The 25,660-nt window shown below is 51.2% G+C and overlaps 1 protein-coding gene and 1 long non-coding RNA gene across 12 annotated transcripts in view; one reads left to right on the top strand and one right to left on the bottom strand.

Moving 5' to 3' along the window:
- PAX8 (paired box 8) overlaps positions 1 to 25,331 on the bottom strand; it is a 56,744-nt gene extending 31,413 nt beyond the window's left edge. For 9 of the 11 annotated variants that reach the window (XM_059188334.1, XM_059188341.1, XM_059188343.1 and 6 more), the window contains exons 1-3: positions 25,229 to 25,331; positions 24,776 to 24,883; positions 5,374 to 5,569 (exon numbers count right to left, since the gene is read on the bottom strand). In XM_059188334.1, coding sequence (XP_059044317.1) covers positions 5,374 to 5,506 — 133 coding nt within the window. In that variant the 5' untranslated portion in view covers positions 5,507 to 5,569; positions 24,776 to 24,883; positions 25,229 to 25,331. The remainder of the gene's footprint in view (positions 1 to 5,373; positions 5,570 to 24,775; positions 24,884 to 25,228) is intronic. The other 2 variants (XM_059188339.1, XM_059188340.1) reach the window with 1 other exon arrangement.
- LOC131840424 (uncharacterized) lies at positions 10,352 to 11,766 on the top strand. Its single transcript, XR_009357342.1, has 2 exons — positions 10,352 to 10,567; positions 11,611 to 11,766. It is a non-coding gene; the product is annotated as an uncharacterized LOC131840424 (long non-coding RNA).
- Positions 25,332 to 25,660: the final 329 nt, after the last annotated feature.

Below are 25,660 nucleotides of genomic sequence, written 5' to 3'. Positions count from 1 at the left end.
CCTCCTGGTTGCTCTGCTGCTTACCCTGCAATGGGCCTCAGGCTGAGTGGGTACTCAGACACTCGGTACTGGATGGAAGGGGGTGGTGCTGGTACTAAGTTCTCCTCCTTGAGGGTGGTTCTGTGATGTGCTGTCTCCTGGCTCCTCAGACCTTCAGACCTGCTATTGTTTCTCCCTACTGGGATTCTCCTTTCCTATTGTTCTATTATATGGGTATTTTTTTTTAAAGATCTTTATTTATTTATTTATTTATTTGACAGACAGAGATCACAAGTAGGCAGAGAGGCAGGCAGAGAGAGAGAGAGAGAGAGGAGGAAGCAGGCTTCCTGCGGAGCAGAGAGCCTGACTCGGGGCTTGATCCCAGGAACCCGGGACCATGACCTGAGCTGAAGGCAGAAGCTTTAACCCACTGAGCCACCCAGGCGCCCCAATATGTGTGTATTTTTCAGGCTTCTCTCAAACTCCAGGGCTCTGCCCACTCTAGACAGTCATCCTTGGTGATCACCCCCACTCCTGCCATTTTACCTACTACCGATGCCCTGGTGGTCCTGCGGGCTTCCCCGGGACCTCCAGAGCGTTCCCCCTTCTCCTACGTTCAGTTTCCTATTGGAAATCTCCTGTTGGGTCACAAAGAAGCTTCTCACTAGTGTCATCTTGGTTGGGAGCAAAAGGAGCTGCTGCACAAGCAGAGGACCTACCCTTTGGCATCACCTCGTGCCCCCTTCACCACTCCGCCCTGCACCCTCGTGGGCCTTCTGCGTGACCCCAGAGCCAGCAACGCGTCCTTCTCCCTTGGGGCTTTTGCATGTGCTGTTCCCTCTGCCTGAACTGTTGTCTTCCCCTCTTTATTTTTTCCCCCATTACACAGAATTTTTTTAAATTAACATATAATGTATTATTTGTTTCAGGGGTACAGGTCTGTGATTCATCAGTCTCACACAACTCACAGCACTCGCTGTAGCACATACGCTCCCCAGTGGCTATCCCTCAGCCACCCCATTCCTCCCCAGCCTCTCTACTCCTGCAACCCTCAGTTTGTTTCCTGAGATTAAGGGTCTCTTATGGTTTGTCTCCCTCTCCGGTTTTGTCCGTTCCATTTTTCCTTTCTTCTCACCATGATCTTCTGCCTTCTTTCTCAATTCCACATATGAGCATGATTGTATGATAATTTTCTTTCTCTGATTGACTTATTTCATTGTCTTCCCCTCTTATCTCATTAACTCGGACTTGTCCCTTACAGTTTAGTGCAAAGCCACTTGGGCCAGGTGGCTTTGCTATCTCCTACGGAGAAGGTTAGGGCCTGTGTTTAGATGTTCTCCACCAACTTACCTTTCCTTTCCTGCCTGGTATTCATTCAAATTTAAATTTTACACTCATTGGCATGATTATACACCCGAGTAGCTCACCAGGTTGAAAGCTCCATGAAGGGGACAGGACCATGTCTGTTTTGTTTGTTATTAAATTGGATTAGGTATTCAATTAATATATGTCCCATGAATTAACTGAGCACCTTTAGCTTCTTCCATTCTCCCCAGATGGAGGACTCACCAAACTATGGCATTTTTGCCCCCTAAATGTTTACCTAACCGGTACCTTCCTAGCCATCCCTGCATTCACGCATCTGTGTATTTATGGATCGATTCGGTGTACATGTGCTGAATACCCACCACATGCCAAGCACTTTACTGGAACTGATCACAGAGAGCGGACACCTGACCTCAGGGAGCCTCCAGTCTAGAAATGGGTAGATATTTACAAAGTGAACACACAAATAATGTGTGAGTCCTGCTTGGATGGTGCTAAGGACACAGAAGGGTACAGTACTAAAGCATAATGGTGCTAAGGACACAGAAGGGTACAGTACTAAAGCATAATGGGTGGAGGGTGAGAGATAGAATTAGTTCCTAAGTGATGTATAATCTGGGACAAAGGTGTGTAGGAATTAACGAGTCACGTGGACTCACCCGTGCCCGCATTCAGCGTGCACAAGTGACTTTTTCCTGCAGAGCCACACATCTAAAACCCAAGTCCAGCCGTGTCCCTACTGAAGGAGACTGCTGGGGCACAGCCTCATCTCCTACCTGGTAAGGTCACTACTTGGTGGTAGTGTCTGCCACTACACGTATTAGAGAACGTGTCTGTACTAAACCTGGAGGAGAGGGTCCTCATGAGCTGAGCCAGGCTTCCCTCTCCAGCCTCCATCCCTACCTGTCCAAGCCTTATTTCCAATGACCGAACACATCAGAATTGTTTGTTGGTCTTTCACAGCATCTGAATTCTTGCCTGTAGCCTTGTTTCTGCTGCCCTCCATGCCCGCAGTGACCTTTCTTCACCAGCTCTGGGTAAATCTGTACTTCGTACCTTGAGTCACTTCAGGAAGCTACCTCCTACAGGAAGTCTTCCCTGCCCTTCCTGCCTGCTGTTTCTGGTCCTTTCTTTGAAACATGCCAGGGCACGGTGTCTGCCACTACATGTATTAGAGAACATGTCTGTTTATATACTGGCTATGTCCCATGGCATCGACTATGGGCCCCTTGAGGGATGATGGGGCTTTTTTTTTTTTTTTAAATCTCTTAAAAGCCTGGATATCTAGTATAATGCTTGGTGCATAGTAGGTATCCAATAAGTGTTGGGTAATTACTAGAAGAACGGAAGGAAGGAGAGAAGGAAGGGAGGGGGGGAGGGAGGGACAGAGAGACAGGGGGAGGAGAGGAAGTAAACAGGCCTAAAACAAGCCTAGCGAAGCCCACACATTCTTTGCCCTGTGCAGAATTGTGTCTTCCAAAGTCACATTCTCTTAGACATGAGCTTTTTAAAAAAAGGGTCCGGGAAAAGAGAAGTTTGCCCTCCTCCAGGAGCCACGGGATGAAGGCAGAGGCCTTCCTTTACGCCCAGGCTTTGTCATCAGCACGAGATGTGTGAGTGCTTGTCATGAGCTTACAGCCTGTTTGGTTCTACAGGAGCTCTCTGTGGGAACAGAGCTACTGTGCCATGTCACCCACGTGAGGCAACTGTCACCAAGGTGGGTCTGCAGATTCTGAGGTGAGAAGCCTTTTCCTTCTAACCCTGGCCTGAGAGGGCCTTATGGAGAAAGACGAGGGGTGACCTACACAAGTTGACCTCCCTCCCCGGGGTTTATGGCTCTTTGGGGGAGACTTCAGTGTGCATCAAGGGAAAGAGCCACAAGAGATAGCTTGCATTAGGGATGACCACGGTGTAGTGTCAAAAACTGCCCTTCCAGGGACTTGGACATCCCAGGGTTAGGGGCTCCCTTGAGGAGAAGTTTCTGACTTGGGGCTGTGGGGCAGGGCTGCCCTTTTATGTCTAACAGGATCCAGCTGGTCAAAATGAAACTGGTTTCCCAGGTCTCGCTGCCAAGAAGCTCAGCATTGTGCTCTGTGTTCAAGGCCCGAGGGCACAACCAAGCCAGTCCTGGAGTCCTGTTTCCTCAGACCTCCTCTGACATTAAGTAGCATGTCTGTCGGAGTCCAGTCAGAAACAAGAAGCCTGTTCCTAGGCACTTTAGCAGGAGGCTTTGGTGTAGAAACTTGTTTCTCTGGGCTGTAAGAGCACAAAGGAGCCCTGAGGTACCCCTGAGGTACCCTGAAGTATCCTGAGGTGGACATTGCAGGAAGAAGCCACTGGTCCCAGCAGGGAGCAAAAGGAAGAGGCCTATTCCTGCCTGTTCATTGTCTTGCTCTTGTAAGGTTCTAGAATGCCCTGGAGTCCCTATCTAAGTGGTTCTTCATTGATTCCTGGCCTTGTTCTTCTTGGTTTTCCCTCCTGGTCTGTTGGGCTCTGTTCCTCTTGTGGGGCCTCCCTGCACTTTAATGCAGCCCGAGGGTTCTCCAGGTTGAGGCCATGAGGTCAGGCTCAGCTCCCAGCCTCTCTTACTTGGAGTTCTGGCAAATCTGAGGGTCCCTGGAGGCCCCTGGAACAATAGGATAAGAAGTCCAGCTCCCTTGGAAGCTCTGTCTTCCTCTTTGCTCCTCAACAGGGAGAGAGGGCTGGGAGAGGCAGAGGGCGACCAAGGGTGGATAAAGAGATTTCCTCTGGATTAGTCTCTAGCTGGGAAAGAACCACATTTGGCGGGTCATTTGCCAATGTTGGACTTTAAAAGAAGAGGAAAGAGGGGAAGGAGGCAAGGAGCAAAGGCTATTTTCAGGATTCAGCCTCCTTCCCCCATGAGTCAATGCTTAGGGATACCATGGAAAGCCAGCATGGCAGGAGGTACTGGCTCCTGAGCCAGGCAGAACACTCTGAAAGCATCCTTTCGTTAGCCCTCCTGACAGCCCGCTGAGGTAGGTACCCTGTTGTCCCCGTTTTACAGATGAGGAGCTGAGGAGCAGAGGCCATATGTAACTTGCCCAAGGCCACACCATTACAAAGGGGCAGAAGTGAGAGGTGGGCTTCGGGCCTTCAAGATACTGCTTGGGCCCATGTCCTCACCAGGCATGGCTCCTGGCAGCAGGATAGTCGGCCCCTTCTCTTGGAGCAACTGTGCCTTTCTGTCACCTACCAAACCCACTTTGGGGTCCTCCCCAGGTTTTCCTTTTCTTGAGGCCTAATCTTGTCTTTTCGATGGTTTTCTTCAGAGGACTCACTGAATTTGGTTCTCTTATACCTTCTTCCCCTGCATACTGGTGGTTCATTCTCCTGCATTCTGTTCCCCTCTGTCGCTCCCAACCCTGCTTTGTGCCCAGTCTGTCTCCAATCCGGGTTTCATTCCTCTGCCCTCCCGTCCCTTGTCCCTGCCCTTTCCGATCGCCTCCCGCGTCTCTATTTCCAGCCTTCACTCGGGGCTCCTGCGTCTCCCTGTTCTCAGTCCTCCCAGCCCCTTCCCTGCCCCCGCCCCTGGGTCCTGTCCAAGATGGCAGAGCCCGCCCATCTGGCCCACCTCTCGCCTACCCTTCACCCCCAGCATTCTCTCCTCTCTGCCTCCCCCGCGCCTTTGGCCGCCCCCCCCCCCCCACACCATCTTTATTGCCCGCATGACTGCTCAGGTTCTTCATCCCATCTTCCCCTTAAAGGCATTCGCAGCTCGGCTGTTATTCTTGTATTAGCATTGAACCCATTAAAGCTAATTTGTTTGCCCTAATCTCCATTTATTTTTCCCTAGTTGATATTAGATTTCCCTTTCTATTGCTCCAGCATGATTTTCTCTTTGTCTTCCTAATGGTCTACCCCCCTCTCTCTTCCTCTATTAATCTGGTTGGCTTCCCTGTGTGTTTCAAGGCCTTTCTCCGCCTCCCCCAGCCCTTAGATTAACCCTGTCACCTCCCTCCCAGGAAGGGCCCCAGTGCGTGGATTTCCAGGGACGGAGCTGCTGTAAATGGCAAAAAAAACCTCCAAGCTTCCCGGGAAAAGTCCTACCGGATGTGAGGTGCGGCCTTGTCCTGAAGCCAGTCTGGACACCCGGAGAGACCAGGGGCTGGTGAGCTGGAGGCGAGGGGGAGAACATGGGCTCTTCTGAGTCCTGGAGGGCCAGCAAGCGCAAGGGTTCCATGGCTAGGTTCCCCTCTGGGGCTGTCTCAGAGATTTCTGGAGGCCTCTACAAGCTTCCTCAGGTCTATAAACGATATCGGTAAGCCAAACAGTTGGATGGGCCACCCTCTCCCTGTGGTTAAGCTTGGGCACCGTTTCCCTTCCTTCCTTCATTCTCCAACTCGAGACACACTGCCTCTTCTCCCTGAAGGGGCACAGCCTTGGAGTGGCTAATCTGCACCTCACACTCTGGCCTTCGTGTTCCCCCAAATAGAAGACCCCCTGGGCCAGCTCTCAGAGACATTTACTATCCCCTCTCCGATTGCTCCGTCCCTAGCCCTCCACCTGAGGCTCATTATTAAGGCCTTTCTCAAGGTCCATGCTTTGCCTGCCCCCTAGCTGCCTAGCTGCTGGAAGGCAGGGGTAGCTTCCTACCTGGCCACATAAGCTTGCCTTGCAGGGGGACAGCCGTGCTCCTGCCCTGACTGCATGCTGGGATCGTCTGGGGCCTTTGGAACTTTCTACATCCAGTCAGTTCGACCAGAGTTTCTTGGCAAGGTGTCCCTGAATCTGTATTTTTTAACAGTTCCTCTGCGATTGCCCAGAGTTTATATCCACTCAGTAGATGGTCAATAGATATTTATTGAAAGCATTAATTAATTGATTAAAAATAAACTTCTGGTCAGAGGCTTTGGTGGATGTTTCCAGGGCTGGTTGGAGGGTTCCCAGAGGCCATTCTTCTCGGCTCCTTCCCACTGAGCTCAGAGACCTCTAGACTCTCGACACCACACGCCATGGAGGACGTGAGGGGGATGATGCAGCAGAAAAGGCTTGAGCCTCTATCTCTCAGAGGAGAGAGGTGTGCGAGGTGGCGGCAAGGCCAGCAGCCCCTGGACACATACTTAGAATCCCAGAAGCCCCACAAATCACTGTGCTACACCTTCCAGCACCCTCCCTGGGGTCAGAGGCCTTGCGGATATTAATGCTGTTTTTTAAAATATGGGTCTATATTAAAGCAATTTTCAGTTCGTTAGATTTCAATTCCATGAGTACCCCCTCTATGTCTAATAATATTCCAGGCTGGGTGTGTGTGGGGAGATGGTTTCTGAGCAGAAGACACAGTTCTTGCCCTTGAGAAACTCACAAGTTAATAATCCCTGACACATTATAGAACCTTAAAATTTTAAAAATCCATTCTAATGCACTGTCTCCTTCAGTTCTTTCGATGAGCCTGTGGAATGCTTATGGTGGTGGGGGGTGGTGTGTGTGTGTGTGTGTGTGTGTGTGTTGGGGAATGAGGGTGAGTCATCAGAATTTGCGTCCTGATGTCGTATGTTATGGAACATTCTGCCAGGTTCTATAGCTGAAAGTTATAATGCTATAAATGTGGGTTTTGTGGATGTTGATTTAAAAGTCACCCAGCGATGGGGAGGGGAGAGAGTGGGGAGGTAGCTCGAAGGGCCCCTGGAGGGGAAGGGAGAACAGGGAGGGGGAGAGGGAAGGAAGCAGCAGTCTGCCCTCCCTGAGAGGCCACAGGCACTAGGGCATCCTGAAGAGACGTGAAATCATGTGACAAAGAGACGAGGGGAATCTTGCCTCACCGAGAAGGCTGAACTCAATGACCTCTGCTCTGAGATTCTCTCTAACTGGGATTCTGTGCTTCTGGATCTTAACTGAGATAAGAGGTGATTGACTAGCTCAGCACGGAGGTAGCTGGAAAGGATGAGCTTTGGCCTGAACTTGAAGGTGAGCTTTGGCCTGAACTTAGAAAGGTTTGTGTCTGTGTGTATGTGTGTGTGGGGTGGGGGGCAGAACCCTCGGGGCTGGGGTGGGAGGGGGAAGAAAGGAGGTCTGGCCTTCCTGAGGTGCGAAACAGGTAGGAACAAATGAAGAGGAACTGCTTTTTTGAGCCTGACGCACCGAGCCGAATCTGTGACAAAATGGCATGTCTGTGGTTTCCACACCTGACGATGGCTGGTTCCCCAGAACCCGGCACGGCACCGTAGCTGAGTGGATTACACACCCTAGAAGCCGCACTTGCTGCTGCATAAGATACCAGCAAGGCATAGATGGGGATAGACTCAGCCTGCAGGTTATGGTTTCAGGGGTAGGAATGGGGTTGCTGAGACCCGGGTTCCACCCACTCTCTGACCTTGCCTGTTTGTGCCTCAGCATCCTCATCTGGTCTGAAAGGACCAATGATCTTTAACTGTCCTCCCAGTCCAATCACTGCAACGCCAGGACTGCCCTCAGGCCCTTGGGTGCAGAGAGAGCTCTGTGGGGGACCTTGGACAACTTTTCCAAACAGGAGACCTACCAGGGGGTGGCCCTGAGGCCACTTGTAGGAATGAAGGAAAGTAGCGCTCTGGGCCACCATGTGACCTGCATGATGGCAGAGTGAGACACTGTGGCTAAGTGAATATGGAGGGGGCCATGTGCTGTATCCTGATCAGCGACAGAGTGGTGGGCCCTTCCCACGGGACCTCAGAATGTGACCTTATTTGGAAATAGGGTCTTTGTAAATGATCAAGATGCGGTCATTAGGGTGGGCCCTAATCCAACGTGACTGCGTCCTTCAGAAATGGGAAATGTGGACACCGAGGGGTGACGTAGGGAGAATGTGATGCAAAGGTTGGAGTTATGTTGCTATAAGCCAAGGAACATCAAAGATGGCCAGCAAACCACCAGAAGTTAGAGGAGGGGCATGGGAAACAGATTTCCCCTCAGAGCCCTCAGAAAGAACCAATCCTGCCAATACCTTGATCTCAGACTTCCAGCCTCCAGAGCTGTGAGACAGTAACTTTCTGTTATTTCAGCCTCCTGTATCCCTGCCCAGTTTGTGGTGCTTTGGTAGGGCAGCGCCAGCAATTTAATGCACAGATCCATAGGGTTCTAGCTCTGAACTGGATCCAGAAGACTTGGGAGGCCCCTGGGGGCTACTCTTCTGGGATATTCAGCTGTCCCTCCAAGTACTTTCCAGTCTAAGGCAGGCTCAGTCAAGCAGAGAGTGCTTTCTAACATTTGACCCTCTCTACGTGCACCTGCTCTCTTGACATCGCTGTCATTCCCATCTTGGTCTCCATTCCTGATCCTTCTATCACGTGGCAAATTCTTCTTTAATGCAAGGATGTCAACACACACAGCAGTATAGCAAAGCCTCGTGTAGGTGCCAATCACTCTTGCCTGGCCAGGCAGGGTTCCCCCCAAGTTAACCAAGAGTTCCGGGCTTCTCCTCCTTTCAAGAACTTTCTAGATTTTGCCTAAAGGTTGGTTATGGACTCACTCAACATTTGTAGAGCCCTTTTAAAGTGCTGGCAAGTAAGTGATTCTTACATTTAAATAAATTCAACAAATATCAATGGGACCTTGATTGCACCAGGGACGGGTTTTCATAATTCTATGAGAGGTGGGGCTGGCATGTCGAGCCCATTTTCTAGATGAAGACACTTACTAGGAAGGTTAACTAACTTGTGCACAACCAGTTAAGAGAAGACCTGAGACTGCATGAGAGTCAGATCCACTCTCTCCCACAGCCAGAGGGGAAATCTCTGAGAGGCAGGGGTTCCATACAGAAAGAAGGTCTGTCTCCCCAGCAAATGTGGCATGCGAGTCTCCATGTGTGAGAGACCCCTGACGGGGCCTTGATTGGCAGACCCTAGATCTGGAGTTCTCAAATGCTAATCCACAGCAGAATTACTGGGCTCTTGTGATGGGGACAGGCTCCAGGGCCTTACATCTGTTCGCAGAGCCCTGGAAGCTTCTGAAGTTGGAATAAAGCCTACACTTGAGAAACACTTGTATAAAGCAAATTTCAAAGTGGTGATTTCATTTAGCAAATATTTATTAAGCATCTAGCCTATATCTACAATGTGCCAGATGAGTTTGGGGAATTCAGTTCTTGGAAGCACTGGTCCTCCCAGATAGCCCTGAATCTGGCCACCCACCCTGCCCAGCCGATGCCCAGCATCCATGAGGAAGGACACTGTTGGGTCAGTCTTGCCCAGCCTACCAGTGTTTGCTAATTCCAGTGGTCTCTACTACCCAAACTCAACACCCCACCAGTGTTTGCTAATTCCAGTGGTCTCTACTACCCAAACTCAACACCCCACATCTGGGCTTAGGCCAGCAAGGTGCTTTAGGACTGAGGAGGGGTCCCTGAGACCCAGAGGTCTCAGGCTTCCTCAGTGGCCACATCAGGTTTCCCAGAAAAGCAACAATTCCTGGTCTCCTCAGTCCCATAGCGCCCCCTTATTATAAAGAAAATCAGACAGTGATTACAGCAATATCGTGTGAAAGGAACAAGTGGGCTCCACGGGGGGAAGACCTCACTCGAAAAGCTCAAATGGACAAGTTAGGTCAACTAGCCAAACAATAAAACATGCTATTGGAGATTTATGTCAAAAATCCCATCACGGGCCTTTGTGGAGCCCTCATCTGGTATAGGATTCTGTGTTCCAGTGCTGGGGAGGTAGAGAGAACGAAGAGTTCTCACTCTTGCCTGGCTCAGCAGGAATCAGACGGGGAATCAGATGGGGATGGTCGCAAAAGCTGAGGGAAGTGGAACATAGGCAGAACTCTGTCAAAAGAGTGGGAGTAGGGTTGACGGTCCCGGCCACTGCCATTGCACGGGCAAAGGTGCAGAGGTGGGACTGTACACATTGTGTTTTGGAAACAGAGACCAGTTGGCTGGAACACGGGTTTGCATATGGAAGTGGTGGGAAACAGCGTCAGGGAGGTGGGGTAGAATGTTCTCGAACTGTACACCAGCGGTTTGCCCACAAACGCCTGTTAATGATTGGACTAAAAGGAAGTGCAAACGGGACTCTGAGATGATTTTGGAAAATCACCAGGCTAAGATTCTCTGGAATAGGGCTGGGAAAGGAGAGAAATCAGAACATTTGAATAACGTGAGTCATCTAGCCATCCCGGACTACTGCCAAGCTGTTCCCCTTAATAAAAATACCACAAAGCTCAAAGAGGATAAAATAGGTAGGTGGCTCTAGCTAGAGAGCTAAAGGGAAGATGAAGATCAACAAGGGAAGTGCGAAGTCAAACCAGGGGAGGATGGAAGTTCTCATGCACAGTGAGTGAAACACTCCCAAACGCGTACATTGAGTGCACTTGACCCAGCCTTCCTGATGGCAGGGTTGGTATTGATGCCTTCGTCTGGCCTCTCTGGTCAAAGACCCCTGTCATTTGTGGGAGTCCCAACCAGATGTTCCATTGCTGCACCCTTTGTCTGGAGCCGGCTCTGGTCCCTGGAGCTGACACAGTCCTAGAACCCCACATTTTTGCTCCCACTGGTCCCTCCTCCAGACCCTGCTAGAATCCTGCCCCCTCCCTCAGGGTAGGGTCCCACCCTTGCCCCTCCCATCATAGCTCCGCCTCCCTCCCTCTCCCACTAGCTCTGCATTTTAGGTCTGTCTGAAAGGAACCTTTCCATTCTCTCTTCGCTTGTGGCTAAAAGTCCAACTTGTTTCCATTCTCTCTAGAATGTCAGCGTGTCTCCTGAGTTCTGCAGTCCGAGTCTAGCTCCACACCTGCCATGCTGAGGGGTTCTGTAGATGTTTACTTATTAAACTGAATGTTAGAGTACGAATGTCCTTTGAAACAATTTGGAGTTAGAGCTCAAGGCTTGTGTGGCCCCGGGGAGGTGTGATTGGGTGAGAGAGTGAGAGTGTGTCCTAGGACCCTGGAGTAACTAAACATGGATGACGGTGGGGTGTAGTCAGGCATGTGGAGAGTCAGGAGGAGAGCAGAGGGACCCCAGATGCTTCTTGAGGAGCTGGAGTAAAATCTCAGGAAATCTGGGCACAGGGACCCAGAAGGGTACCCACTTAGGAGAGAAACAGGTCAGAAAGAAGGGAGACAGGTCTGTCTCAGGGCTGTAGAGGGTTGGGGACAGTGGTCTGTACACCTGAGGAGAAAAAGAAATGCTATTTCTGTGGCTGGTGTCATGGGCTAGATGCTGGTGTCTTGGTATATGGGGGGGGGGGGGGCTTTGGGAGGTAATTAGGGTTGGATGAGGTCATGAGGGTGAGCCCTCATGATGGGGACAGTGCTTATCATTTGAGCTTATAATCATGCTTATTCTTATAAGAAGAGACACCCGTTCTCTCTCCTCAGGCGCCTGCATCAAGGAAAGGCCACGTGAGTACACAACGTGAAGGCCCCCCCTACACGCCTGGAAGGGCACCCTCACCAGACTTGACCATGCTGGTACTCTGATCTCAGACTCTGCCTCCAGGACAGTGAGGAATAAATGTCTGTGGTTTAAGCCACCTGGCGAGTGCCACTGTGGTTTTTTTTTGTTTTGTTTTGTTTTTTAATATTTTATTTGAGAGAGAGAGAGCGCGAGCCCGTGTGGGGTGGGGAAAGGGGAGTGGGACAAGCAGACTCTGCACTGAGTACAGAGCCCACTGCAGGGCTGGATCCCACAACCCTGAGATCATGACCAGCGCCAAAGTCAAGAGTCAGAGGCTTAATGAATGGAGCCCCCAGGCACCCTTGGCATTGTGTTTTAACAGCCTGAGCTGAATAAGGGGGGGGGGGGGGGCTGGGACAGAGAGTGTGTGTGGGGGTGCAGGATCTTTGGAGGAAAGCTCCAGGAGAGGTGTCTTGGCCCTAAGTCTGCTCCAGAGCAAGACAGGGGAGCAACCTGCACAAGTTGTGTGGGTGAGTGTCCTTACTTGGCCATGATCACTGATTCCCTTACATGACTGACACACGCATGCTAGGTACCACTTGCCTGGAAAGCAGGGGGCTTTTTGAGAAGGGAAAGGTGAGAGAGGTGGGGACTTGGGGACGGGGCTCCTTCCTGGATGGTGGTAAATGCAAATTCTCCATAGTACCTTCTGATGCAGACCTGCGCAGCTCATCATTTCACAGAATGGGGGTGCTACGCCGGCCAGGCAGACATCAGGCAGCCCTAGCCTCACATCAACACTATTATGACACTCCTCAGGAAGGCCACACACGATTCCACCAAGAAGGCGTCTGAACAGCAAGCTCCACATAGCAAAGAGTATAACGTGCTGCCCGGTCGATCCGAGATCCCAAGGAATATACGAGGTATTGGCCCTTAAATAGAAAAAAAAATTACACCTTGAACTTGAAGGTGGTTTGTCCACAAATGCACTTTCTCTTGCCATTGTCGCTCAGTTTCATTATTATCAGTGAGCATCTCTGCCTGTTCTGCAGGGACACGTGGTTTGAGAATCACTGATTTATGAAGGTGATACAAATATTTGTGTACAAAGCATTCATGATGCCACCGCATTGTTGGTAATAATCGGTCCATGCAAGCGCTGCACCCTTGTGCCTCTATGAGATTATGAGGCACACTCCTGTGGTCCCTGAACGTTTCTGTAATCAGGGGCCTGTGTACTCACATAGCCACAGGATGAGGGCAGAAGGGCTCACGGGGAGAGCTGCCGGGGAATTCTGAGCAAGGGTGAAAGATCGGACAGGATATTCTCATGGTCTGTGTGGAGGAAGGAGCCCACCAGTGACAACCCTCAGCTACCTGCCTTCAGTGCTGCCGTCCTCAGGGCACCAAGAGGCCAGATTCTAGAATAAGCAGTTCCCACTGCTGTTGCTGCCTGCTTGGTAACAGTGTCCTCGTCTGGGAAGAGCCAATATGAACCCCAGAGGCAGAGTATTGCTAGTGATTCTGACACTGGTCTCCTGAGTGGCCCAAGTGAATGGCCGTCTTTTGGTCTCATTTGAAACCCAGGTCTCTGTAGGGCCCTCATGATTTCTCTGTCCTAGAACTTAAATGGGATTCCTGGGGAGGAGGGCATGGCTAGACAGCGGAGGTCCTCTGCTCACACCTCAAGCCATAGGCTGCAAGAAAGGGGAGGTCACAAGCCAGGGACCTCATGCTTACATTGATCCGAGTTGACTCACAACACAGAGCAGATCCCCTGGATACCTTGGGCCTCTCTTCGTCTACCGTGTCTGTTACTGGTGCTTCTCAGCAATGTGGACTAGATTGGGACTTCGCAATGGCACCTGGGTTTTCCTGGCTGGATCTCTGGGGGTCTCTGAGAGCAGGGGATTTTTTTTTTTTAAATCACCCACAGACCTAGGACAGTGTTCCGCACTGTAAAGGCCTCTTCCTAGTGTTTACACTTCCTAGTGAGACAGAGTAAGCATTGTATGTATGTGTATGAGCATTTGTCACCCACGTGTATATGAGTGTGGGTGTAACTGGCTATGTGAGCATGTGTATCATGTCCAGGGGACTGGGGCAGGACACCCTGCACCCAGGGTACAGAATTTAAGGAGGCCCTTACTCTCGGGGCCAGCCTTCCCCTTGCATGAGCCTGAGAGTGAGCGCGTCCTTAAATATTGCCCTCCCAGTGCCTCGCCCTAGTCCCAACTCTGGCTGGGTGTGCCAGTGAGTGTGTATGTGTATGGTTCTGTACGTTTGTGTGTATGGGAGTGTGCGTGTTGTGTATATATGTGTCTGTGTGTGTTGGTGCTTCTCCCTAGGCTTCAGCAGTCCCTGTCAGCAGGTGTGGGAGGCCTCCCTCCTCTGTTCCCTGGGTCAGTATTCACTTAGAGCAGGCCGCAGCCAGCACTCTCTGGACTTGAGTCTGCCCTCACTCTACCCCAGCACATTCTAAAGGCAGCCCGGTGTCCCTGCCCCGGCCCTGGTCGTAAGCATGGAGCCTCTGCTGTGCCACAAGGCTTGTGAGGTCTGGACCCAACTCTGGTCCAGGTAGATATTTGGTGTCACATAACCCTAGGGAGCTTCTGGGTGAGGCCCATAGCCTCAAAGGTGTTCAGGTAGCCCAGATCTAGAAGGGCAAGAACCACAGATAGAAATATTCCTTCACACAGTGGACTGCAAAACATGCCATAAAAAGAAAATGCTAGGGGGCCCTGGGGAGCTGGAGAGGAGGGAAGACTTTAGGGGAAGGTTGTATCTGAGCTGGGCCGGTGGGGGGTCGCTGGGTGGGGGAAGCACCCGACTAAGCTCTTCCTAAGCCCGAGGTCATCTAGTCCTCACAGCCACACCGAGGCGAGAGCCGTGTGTCTATTTTTCTGCAGGTGTAGGTGGTTGAATTTATAAGACCCCCGACACCAGCCCCTTTGGCACTCCCTTTTGTCCTCCAGCCAGGGGAAAGAGAGGCTCACCTGGCCTCAACAAGGGCGTTATCTACATGGAGCGGATTGGCAAAGGCACACCAAATTGTCTGCAAACAATAGAAAGCTGTGCACAATTGCGTCCTTGCTGTGGTACGGACAGTGACTTCCAGGGGGTGGGGGCAGAGAGCAGTGTGGGCAGCGGCACGATGCGCTCCTGGCTTCAGATCTCCCGGGGAGATGGATGCCTTCCAGCCAACAGGAGCCAGCCAGCCAGGGACGAAGCTGTGAGAAAGCCATCAAGACAGCCACCGTGTCACTGCCAGCAGGATTCTCGAGAGCAGGTCTCACCTGCAGAAGGGTGAGCCCTGAGGTCTGGGCCCACCTGTCACAGTTAGGGGCAGCTGTCCAGACAGCTCTGTGACCATCAGGAGAGGGAAAGCTTGGGGGGCATGAGGATCTTCCTGGTGTGGGGCACTGTCATGTTATCACAGAATATGGGGACCGGAAGGACCTGCTCCTTGTCACACTATCAAGGAGATGGGGGGTCTAGAAGGGAAATCCTATGAAGTTTGCACATCCCTGAAGGTGGGGGAAGGGAGGACATGCATCAGAGGTGTCTGGCTAGGGTTTGATTTAGCAGATGTGGGCAGATCTTCATGGCATTTGTACCTACAGATTGGCAACATCTTGCCATGAGTCGGCCAGTCACCCCACCCTGGGGTCCCTGGTGTAGACCCCCACGAGCCGGCTGAGCCCACACGGGCTCCAATGCTGTCTTTCTAGAACAAGTGCTCCAAGGATCAACTAGACTCACGAAGGCCAGATGAGCTTTACACGCTGTCAGCAACGACGCGGTGGGGCCGGGGTGACTGATGGAGATAAATGAATGACCTTTGGTGTTCCCACTACCCAGGTTGTTAGTTTTCAGTCCTTGACTCGCCACTGAATTGTTTGGTCTGATTATTTCCCCTCCTCGTCAAGGGGTCTGTCCCCTTGACAGAGAATCCCAAGACTCCAGTGGCCCTGGGAAGGTGCTGCTCACCCCTGTCATCGGGTCAGCAAGTGCCACCTCGCTGGCATGGCGCCCTGCACATGGTGGGTGGCCCACCATGAGGGCTTGTTACATTGAAGTAAACCGCTGACTCTCAGGGTCCTATCTTGGCTCCAGTACCTCTGAGCCAAGAGTACCTCTTCTTCCCTTCCTCATTCCTCAAGCCCCCTTCCCACCTCCTGAGTCAGAGCCAGATGCCCAAGGACCATTTTGAAGGAATGATCTCAGGGTTGGGGTAGAAGACCAAAACAGAGCTGGGGTCAGTGATTTGGGGCTCAGCTAATACTAAATGTCACCCAGGGTTTTTGGCCAAGACAAAGCTGGATTATTATTACGCAAAGTAAGAAAATGCAAGAAGGGGCAGGGTGGAGGCAGGGAGAGGGAAAGAGAGATTAGTGAATTTTAAAAACATAACCATATGGTCTTGTGTCAATTAAGAACAAGTACCAAGACGTGTCTTTGTGTGGTTCTCTCTTACTACATGACCAGTGGAGCTCTACACCCACTTCCACGCACCTGTCCTCTAAGACACTACATTTTACCAAAGCCCTAGAATGCTCTGGGTTCCAACATAAAGCCCATGGATAGCCCGATCTAGTGTCTCCCCTATGACTGGGTTTTCTGGTAGAATGAAAGAAGGACTCACTTTGCAGAGTGCGCTGCTATAGCAGCTGACAGTGGCCACGGGAGTCCGAGCCAGCCCTTCCCCAGTGTGCTTTCACTTAATCCAACACTCCTAGGCAGTAGGCCTCAATTTTAACTGGAACAAAGTTTGGATGCTGGGTTGTGAGTTACTCCTGCAGAGTTTCACAGGAAATGCTGAGACAATGTAATTTTCTCTAGGGCATCTGCCCTAGAGAATTTTTGGAGACTCTCCTCCCTGTGCCCAGTGGATGGAGCAGGACAAACAAACAAACAATCAAAAACCGAAAAATCCCAAACTCTTGAGTAGGAGCTATGTGCCAGGCGGGGATACTGGTCATACTCCAGCACTTTCTAGAAGTCCTGCAACATTTTCGTATTCTAGGCGTGCACGCGCGCGCGCGCGCACACACACACACACACACACACACACACAAGGAAATTCAAGCCCAGAGAGACAACTGACTTGCCCTAGGTCACACAGGGAGAAAACAGCAAGGTCAGCACAGGCAGAGCCTCGAAGGCAAAGCCCCTCCTGCTGCCTCTGGGGGTGGGGAGGCTCCCATGGCCCTGGCTTCCCAGGGGCTGCAAAATCCCTTGCCTCCTGACACCTCCTGGCCCTGGAGTTTATTCTAGGAATAATAGTTCTGCTGTCCTCCTAGAGAGGCTGAGGGATAAAAAATGCAATGCACACAGAGGACCCTGGGTGTGCAAACATGCAGTTCACAAAATGACAGCAGATTAAGCTGTTTCTTGGATGCGTCACCCAACCAGCTCCCCGACCTCTCTGCTGTGCTGGTCTGACAGGGACAATATGTCCCAGGGGACTAATTAGCACTAACTACTCAGGTCACTCCAAGGCCACTTAGGAGAACAAGTGCAAAAGAAAAACTGATGAGCATTGTGGCTGAAGACAGGAGAAGAAAGACCAGAGTTAAAAGAAGTGAGAGAAAAGGGAATATATAAAATATTTAGGGGTTTTTTTCCCTCTCTCTCTCACGCAGTCTCTCCGCTTAAACTACAGAAGGGTTTTCATCCGAGAAATGCAGCTCTCACAGCAAAGAGAGCAAACATTACCAGCTAATGTTACAAGTTGGACCACGGAGGCATCTCTGAAGGAGGAGATGATTTGGTTTTGAAGCCCTGAGTGAGAGGGACTCTGCGGAAGCAGCAGAAGGAATGAGCCTAAACTCAGGGAAATGAGACTGGGCACCGGTGATGGCCCCTGACGTCGTGGATGGGTCTTCCCAGTAACTCGGAAACTTCCATCATACCCACTAACTCATTAGTTTCTGAAGTGGATGCACATAGGTAGGCCAAGTGCAGTTTGGAGCTGCCAAGGGACTGAGTTCCTTGCTGGCTTATGATAAATCGAGGTACCAGAGAATAGTTGTCCCCCTTTTTTGATACAGGTGGAAATATGGCAGCCTTGGGGGCATGCATTAAAAGAAAGTCTCCTAACTCTGCCTTTCCCGGTGGCTGATCACCTCTTTCTTCCTCACAGTGACCTCCAGGAGGGAAATCGTCATGGGTGCTACTTCTCCCATTGTGCAGATGGGAAGACCAAGGACTGGACTGAAAAGGGGTCTATTCTAAGGAGTGGGAGTGTTAGGGACCCAGATGAGGAGAACAAGCTGACAGACAGAAGGCCCTGCCTGTTGCTGTCACGACTGCTGTCCCTGTAGGCCCTCACACCCTCTCTCATCGAGGGTTCTGGCCCGAATTCCCAGCGGAGCTGCAGGCGTGAACCATGCAGTGGTACAGGGAGTTTGAATGAGCTGGACTTTGGGAAAGAGGGTGGGTGGAAGAAAGGGGTTTGGAGTCACATCAGCCTCTCTTAGCATCCACTGTCTTCTCTTCTGCAAAAATGTCAAAAACAGTAGCTGCCTGGTTAGAGTCCTGAGAATTAAATTAGAAGCTGATGTGCCCTCTTCCGAGGAAAACCATCCCAAGAAGAGCCCGCTGAGATACTAAGCCAGCTTTCATTTACTGAGGGCTCACTAAGTGCCAAGGTGTGCTGAGCTCTTTCTTAACTCTAAAAGTGGCATCGGGAAAGCCAGCGTAGCATGGGGCTGGCTGTGCCGAGCCTTAGCAAGACTTGGCATCTTATTTGGCATTCGGGATAGGGAGGGATCCTGAGGAATGAACACAGAAACAGAACCCACCGCTCCCTGGGGGACCTCCTGAACCTCCCTGCCCTTGACCTTGGACATGCCTCAAGGAAGGAGATGCTGGTTTCTGCCCAGCCCCATTCCTGGGGAAGGAGCCCCAGTCAGGGCAAAGCCTAGACTCATGACATGAATTGTGGGTTTTAAATAGAAAACTTCCTGGGAAGATTTTTCTAGCCCCTGGTCCATGGAAGAGACATTTGCTCATCGTGTCCCCACCTGGCCGAGGGAGAGACCTAGAGGGGCTTTCAAAAAACCCAAACAAGACTGTCAATCTTAACTCTGGACTTAAGGAAATAGTTATGACCCTCAAAGGTCCACTTAAAAGTGCGCTGACCACAGGTAAATGAGGAAGAGTGGATGCCTCTGCCCACCCACCCTACCAAGAGACTCCATCATGGAGTCACTGATCACTGACTGAATGACCTGGGATTGGCCTGGGATAGTAGAGCTTTCAGGAACCGAGAGACCCCTGGATGGCTCTTCTCTCTTCCTCCCCGCAAAGAAGCAGGTGCGGTCCCTGCACATACTTCCTAGGCAGAATGTCTTCTAGCTCTTTCTCCAAAAGAACTCGGACTATTCCATTCTGAACCCAGAAAAGAATCACTCCCCCAAAGAACTCTGAGTATGGGGGTGCCTTCTCCTCTTTTTATATGATGTTTTATATCCCCGTGTCCTATCTCCGAAGGGAGCGGGGGCTTTGTGGGGGCCAGTGATTCAGCCGGTCCCCAAGTTTCAACTGAAATAAAAGCCAATTGGATAGGAGTGCATTCTCCTGTCCTCTCCTTTTAAAACCATCTTTTTTTTTTTTTTTTTTTTTTTTTTTTTCCTTAAACGAAATTGTTTCTTTTATCTTTTGGCTCCTTGTGTCCTCAGAACCCCAGAGCTCAAAGCTTTCTGAGCGCAACTGAGAGCTCGGCCCCTCTTGGACTGATAAATAGAGCAGCTTTAAAATGCTTAGAACTGAAGACAGACCAACTGTGGTGAGAGAAAGTAAACACATCCATGCACCAGTCAACCCTAGCAAGCTCCTCGCTGAGATTACAAACTGCAGTTCCTGCCTGAGCTGGCGAGGATGCTAGAACGGGCTGGCTGCGGAGGGTTGGGGGGGGAGGTGGGGGCGGGCAGAGCCACAAAGCAGGCTTCTCTGCCTCAGTTAGTCGTGTCCCAGAGGAGACAGGTCACCTGGGAGTCTGCTCAGTACCAGGCTTGGATGTTTCTGAGCATAACAGACCCTGCCAATGGGTTTCCCATTGGTTTCGTACTTGGAAATGTCCCAAGAGAAGAGGGGACCAGCTCCATTCTGATTTAAAAGGACTCCTCTCCCTCAACCCGCATTCTTTGTGGGCAGGTGAAATTTCCCCGAGAGAAAACTGAGATTTTTCACAAAATACGATATGATCACTCCATAATTTGATAGGAATATTTGAGGCACTTTTCCTATGAAAAATAAATACTTTAAATATCCTCCCCCGCCCCCGGAAACACACACGCAAATTGTTTTTTATGAGAACCAATTAATAAATGCTAATTCATTCAGGCATATCTCTACTAAATTACTGTTTCATTTAATTGCAGGGGAATTTTCCATTACTAAACTCTCCCTTGCTGATTTTTTTTGCATTATTTATATATTTTTTCAGTTTCACTAATAGTGAGATTGGTATGTGATATTATCTGCTGTTTGTACGTCTTAAATTTCTTTTTTCATTTAGAATGTTTCCTCATTCTTGCAGCTCCACGTAATCCAGGAGAAACATCATTAAAAGCAGACAAGATTTTATACATAAATGAGAAAGGCACTGGCTGAAATTAACCTGGCAGGAGCGCATCTTGTCTGATCGTGCTTCTCTCATTTCAGTCGTGCATGAGTGTGTGCAAGTATGTGTCTCCACTCTGGGTTTGTATGCAAACGTTTTTCTGAGTTGCAAGTCCATCTGTGGAAAGATTGTGGGTGTACAGCTAGGAATGAAGATCCCAGGGGCTTTAATAATAAAAACAAACAACACTCAAATCTCTTTACAAGCCCCCAGAGCACAATGCGTATTTTCTTGCTTCCTTTTTAGAGACACCACCAAATCAAGACCTTCATATCTAGACACCCAAGAGCCAGACCAGCTGGCTCCTGAAAATCCTGCCTCTTTTCATGCATAGAAAAGTGAGGAAGTTGCCTGTGGTGTATAGGGGTTGCTTAGGGCTATGGTAGAGATCTGTGTTCAAAAGGATGTGTTTTGAAGTAGAATTCCCATTTTAATATATTGAATGACAAAGGTCCTGTGCACCTGGCTACCTTTGCTTCTGTGATAAGTTCTTTCATTTTGATTCTCTCCAGCCACCCCCCCCCACTCCCCTCCCCTTCCCCCTTGCCTCCTTTAAGGGTCTTTCTTTTGCTCTTTATTCTGTCCCTTCTTTCTCTTTCACAGTAACATATTCTGGAGGGTGTGAATGATTAAACTGTTTACTCCGAGGTTTAAGTATGAAAAGGCATGTCACCGAAGTAAAGTTTCACCTTCATACTCAACTCTATCAATAATTACAGAACAGGGATGATGATTAGTAAGTCTTTCTTACAATTAGCTCTTATGAAAATGATGCCATTTATTCTGAGCATATGGAGTTCTATCGATTTTACTTTTCACAAAAATTAATTACAAACCGTAGTAACCTTCAAAATGAAGTCAGCATCGGAAGGGGTTGGGAGTAGATCCATCGAAAAATATATACCCAATAAACAGGTACCCCCTTAAATTAGAGATTTGAAGCCATAAATAGAAAGTTTTGACATATTATTGTATTAGCGGATGATCTCCTTTCAATAAAAATATCGCAGTAATTAAAATTTCATGAGACTGATTTTTTGTTTTGTTTTTCCTCCATTTCCTTTGTCCTCTTCAGCAAAATTAGGCAGAGTCTTTTTGGGTAGAGACTAATGAAATTAATTAACTTTCCTTCCACCCCAAAAAAGTCCCAAATAAATGCTTCCAGTGGACATCAAAAAAGTGTCAATTAGAAATAATTACTTCTTATCAATCAGTGGGGCAATTAAAGTGACAAAGCTTGAAAAGATACTTATCTTAAAACTAATTCACAAGGTAGCTAAATTATCTCCTAATTAACTTGCATTGAGGAGGGTAGGAGGATGGACCCTCTTGAAACAAAGATGAATTGAGGAACCCTGATACCTCTTTATGTTCCTTGAGACTGTTTCCCATCCGGAGACCTTGTTTTCAACCCAGGCAAGAAAACTGGGAAGAAAATAGATCTCTCCAAACGCATTTGGTCCCCTTTCCTCCTTTCATAGACCAAGAGGAGGGAACAGGGCTTTGCATCTCAGATTTAGGACGTTAGAGGCATGTTCCTTCTCCATCTTAAGTCTCATTTGACCCCTTGAATAATCTATTTTCAGTAGCTGGGGAAGAGGGTTGCCGGCAAGTTCTGGCACATAACTTTTAATGACAACCTGCTTGCTTTTACTAAACTCTCTTCCTTGCTGATACGGAATTATTTTCATTTTAATATTTATGTGGCATTTATCTTTAAACATTAAAAAAAGTGGTCTTGTGCTTTAAAGGATCTTTGTTCCCCGATGCTACAAAATTCCCAGCAGATTTTACAGAATGTTCAGCCCACTGCTGACCAGCACAATCAAAATAATTCCCCGTGTGCTCTCCGCAGCCCTTCAGAATAAAGCTTGTAGGGAAAATATATATATATATATATATATATATATATATATATATATATATATATATATGACCTTTCTTCAAAGCAAGATCAAACGACAGTGAGAGTGAACCAGACCAGGGTGAGCTGCTTCGGCTGGTCGGGTGGGCAGGGCCGCACAGGAAACTTTTCTGGGGCTTCTTGGGTTTTTGGGGCGAGCAGGAAACTTTTCTCGGGCTTCTTGGGTTTTTGGAAACGGTGGGTGCTCTCGGCCTCGGTCCCGCGAAAAGCCCCGTGACCGCCTAGCCTGCGCACGCCGGGATTCTGCTCCAGAGAAAACTTAAATAGAAGCTCTCCTGGCAAAAGACAACTCAAGAATGGAAGTGCCTGGGGAAAAGAGGGAAGCTGCTAAAAACTGATAGAAATGGGCTTATAAAAACGGGAGTCAGTTTATGAGTTTATCTTTAAATATAGGCAACGGTGTTAAGAAAACTGATTAGATAGAGGGAGGTCTCTGGCTCAGGTTTTCGTTAAGACAATTTAGAAAAGAAATGGGAGAGCCTTGAAATGTTTGAGCTGTGTTTTACAGTTTTCTTCTGTTTTATTAGCATTAAAGTAAACGAAAAGAGAAAGGCTCATTTTCCCTCCTTGCAGTTTTATTTCTTTATTTGTTGTGGGGGAAGGTTTGGAAGTAGACTCTGTGCCTTCCTTAAACGGAAAAATACCTCTGTCCTGGCCCTGCAGGGAGTGGACGGCTCTCTCTCCAAACCCAAGGACAATTTGCATCTGAGCCAGTCGGGAATGACCTCTCATCTTTCTGGGCCAGTTGCTGATTAAAAATAAAGTAAAAATAAATGGTGTCTCCCCCCCCCCCTTTCTTCTTTCATCCCCATTTATTCTGAGTGCTTCTAGAATGAAAATAGGTAGCGAAAACAAAATCAAGCCAACCCAAGAGATAGAGACTTCGTCTTATTTCTAGCAGAACAGAGGGAAAGGGGTCTGGTGCAGCACCGTAAATTCGAGGTCCCAGGGCACCCAATCCTACCATTGCCTGAAAGGTCAGGGGAAGGTCGGGCTGCGGGCTGGGGGAGATGGAATCGGGAGCCCAGAGGAATTGGCCGGAACCAGGGGCACTAAACTCGTCCTCGGAGACCGTTCTGATCCCGAGGCAGGGACGACGTCCGGTATTGTACCCCGGTTTGGCTAATGACCGAGGGGCGAAAACCTGTTCCCGGCCTCAGAAAGTGGTCAAGGAGCGTGCGCGGCGCGGGAGTGCGGCAGGGTAAGGGGAGCCAGGGAGGTCCGCTCGATTCCCTGGCTCGCCGACCCCGCGGCTCCCGGGAAGGGCCGCGAGGTCTCCACTCCGCGCGCCGAAAGCGGCCCCGCGCCCGCAGAGGTGGCCGGGACGGCTCGGACCACGCTCTTCTACGGGCACGGAGGTGGCGAGGCAAAGTACGGCTGACTCCTTCTCCCACCTTAGAGCAAGCCAAAAAGAGCAACCTTCCGGAGCCTCGCGGGGTTCCCCGCACCCCTCGTTGTGGAGCCTCGGCCCCCGGACCCGAGGCTGCGCGGCGAAGCTCGGACTCATGGCTTTCTCGGCTAAATAGAGATCTCAGCCGCGCGCCGTGCCCGATCCGACCCTGCTTATTATAACAAATGTCCCGTTTGCCGAGCGGGACTTCATATTCGCCGAGAATTCATCTGAAATATTGATTTCCTCTCACTTCGCCGGCCCAAATCGATAGCGTTGCGCCCTGGCCCCATAAATCGCTTTCCCCGCGGCCCGCCCGGCTCCATCCATCACCGGGGGCCGGGCCGTGTCTCTGCCGGCTGTCCACACTTGCTGCGCGCCAGGCGACCGTGCCCACCGCGCACACCGTTCCCACCGCGCACACCGCGCCCGCCGGCCCAGACCCTGGGGCTCTTTCTCCGTAACACCTACCCCCACCCTCCCCGCCGCCCCCAACAACCCGGGCCTGGGCCAGGAGGCGGGGAAGAGCAGGCGCCCCGGCCAGGGAGGGACCCGCCCGGAGCGCTTTGGGAGGTTTTGGGCCGGGTCGCCGCTGGGGAGGGGGTTTTGGCCCCGCGGGCAGCCGGATGCTCGCAGGCCGGACGCCCCGCGCGCCTCTCTCCGCCTGCCCCAGGCTAGGCAAGGAGGAGTCCGAGAGCAGCTGAGGGCACTCAGAGGCCCCGCAGGCCCCGGACCACGGGCTTCTTTCCCGCCCGCTTGAGGGGTGCGCAGGGCTCACCTCCCACCAGGGCAGCCTGGAGCAAGAGCTGCGCGCACCCGCGCTCGAGGGCTTAGAGGTCGGAGGCGGCCCAGGGCCTGAGAGACGCAGGATGTCCTCCCCCATGGGACATGCAAGACGGGGATGCGGCGCGAGGGACATCCCCTCTGACCCGCACGGAGAGCTCCTCACCGCTCCGTGTGGTCCGCAGAAACCAAGGCCTGGGGAGGGCGGCTCGCCGGGCCGAGAGGGGGACCTCGGGGCCTGAGAACAGCGAGATGGCCGCAGCGGAGAGCTAGGCCAGCGGCGCCCCCGGCTGCGTCCCGGCGCAGGTGGGTCCCACGAGCCCGGAGCGTAAGCTCCCCAGCCCCACCGACCCGAGCGCACGCACGGACGCACGGCGACGCGGGGGCTCTGGGGTCCCGGCAGCGCCGCGTCCTTACCGGATCTGATGGAGTTGTGAGGCATCGCCGGGGAGTCGCTCGCAGCCCGCCGAGGGCTCAGGGCTTCCTTACGCAGGTCCCCGCTGCGCCCGTCGCCACGCCACTGCCCTGCACAGACCCAGGGGAAGGGGCATGAGATTCGATGTCCCTGTTTTATGCCTTCTCCCCGGGCCCTATCCCTCAGGCTCTCATCACGTGGCTGGAGTCAGAGGATTTTTAGGCGAAGGGTGGCCCACCTCGGCCTGGCTAACACACGTTTGCTGGGAGGATCCGGGATTGGGGGTCCTCTGAGGGAGCCCCAAACTCCAGCCCGGGGCCCTCTTCCTCTGTTGCCCCAGCCTTATCCAGTTTAACTTAGGAGGGGGAAACGCTGCCAGGCTCCCTGGGCCCCTCTCCCTTCTCGAATCACCGCTGTCCCCCAGTCACCTTTCAGCCAACCCCTGGGCAGCATACCTGGCCAGCCGGCCGCCGCAGGCCCTCACTGCCCGGGTCAGCCCGTGAGGGTGCCCTGGGCCCTGCGTCTCTCCTCGTTCTGAAGTTTGTTCCCATCCACCCGGCATCGCCTACCGGTTTTATCCCGCCAGGGCCCTGAGAGATGGGTCTGGAGAGACTCGCAGGCCGCGGATTGGCTGGCTGGGTGCAGGGGGGTGCGGGAAGGGGAGGATTTTGCAAGGGGGACATGGCTGAGTGGACTCAGGAGTTAGAAACATTCGCTGGAGCTTCTGTTTCCAGCGGAGAGAGGAGAGGGAGGCAGCTGAGCCCTACCTCATCAGGCCTGGATATATAGGAGGAGTGGGAGATGGAGGCCTCAGAGCCTGAGGATGAGGGTTTCTGGGTCCTCCTGGGGTCACTGACTACCAGAGGTGAGAGACACAGTTTCTCTGT

Source organism: Mustela lutreola, chromosome 9, assembly GCF_030435805.1.
Source record: "Mustela lutreola isolate mMusLut2 chromosome 9, mMusLut2.pri, whole genome shotgun sequence".
NCBI classification, from domain to species: domain Eukaryota; kingdom Metazoa; phylum Chordata; class Mammalia; order Carnivora; family Mustelidae; genus Mustela; species Mustela lutreola.
Note: the sequence above shows the minus strand (reverse complement) of the source record. Positions and strands in the feature narration are given on the sequence as shown.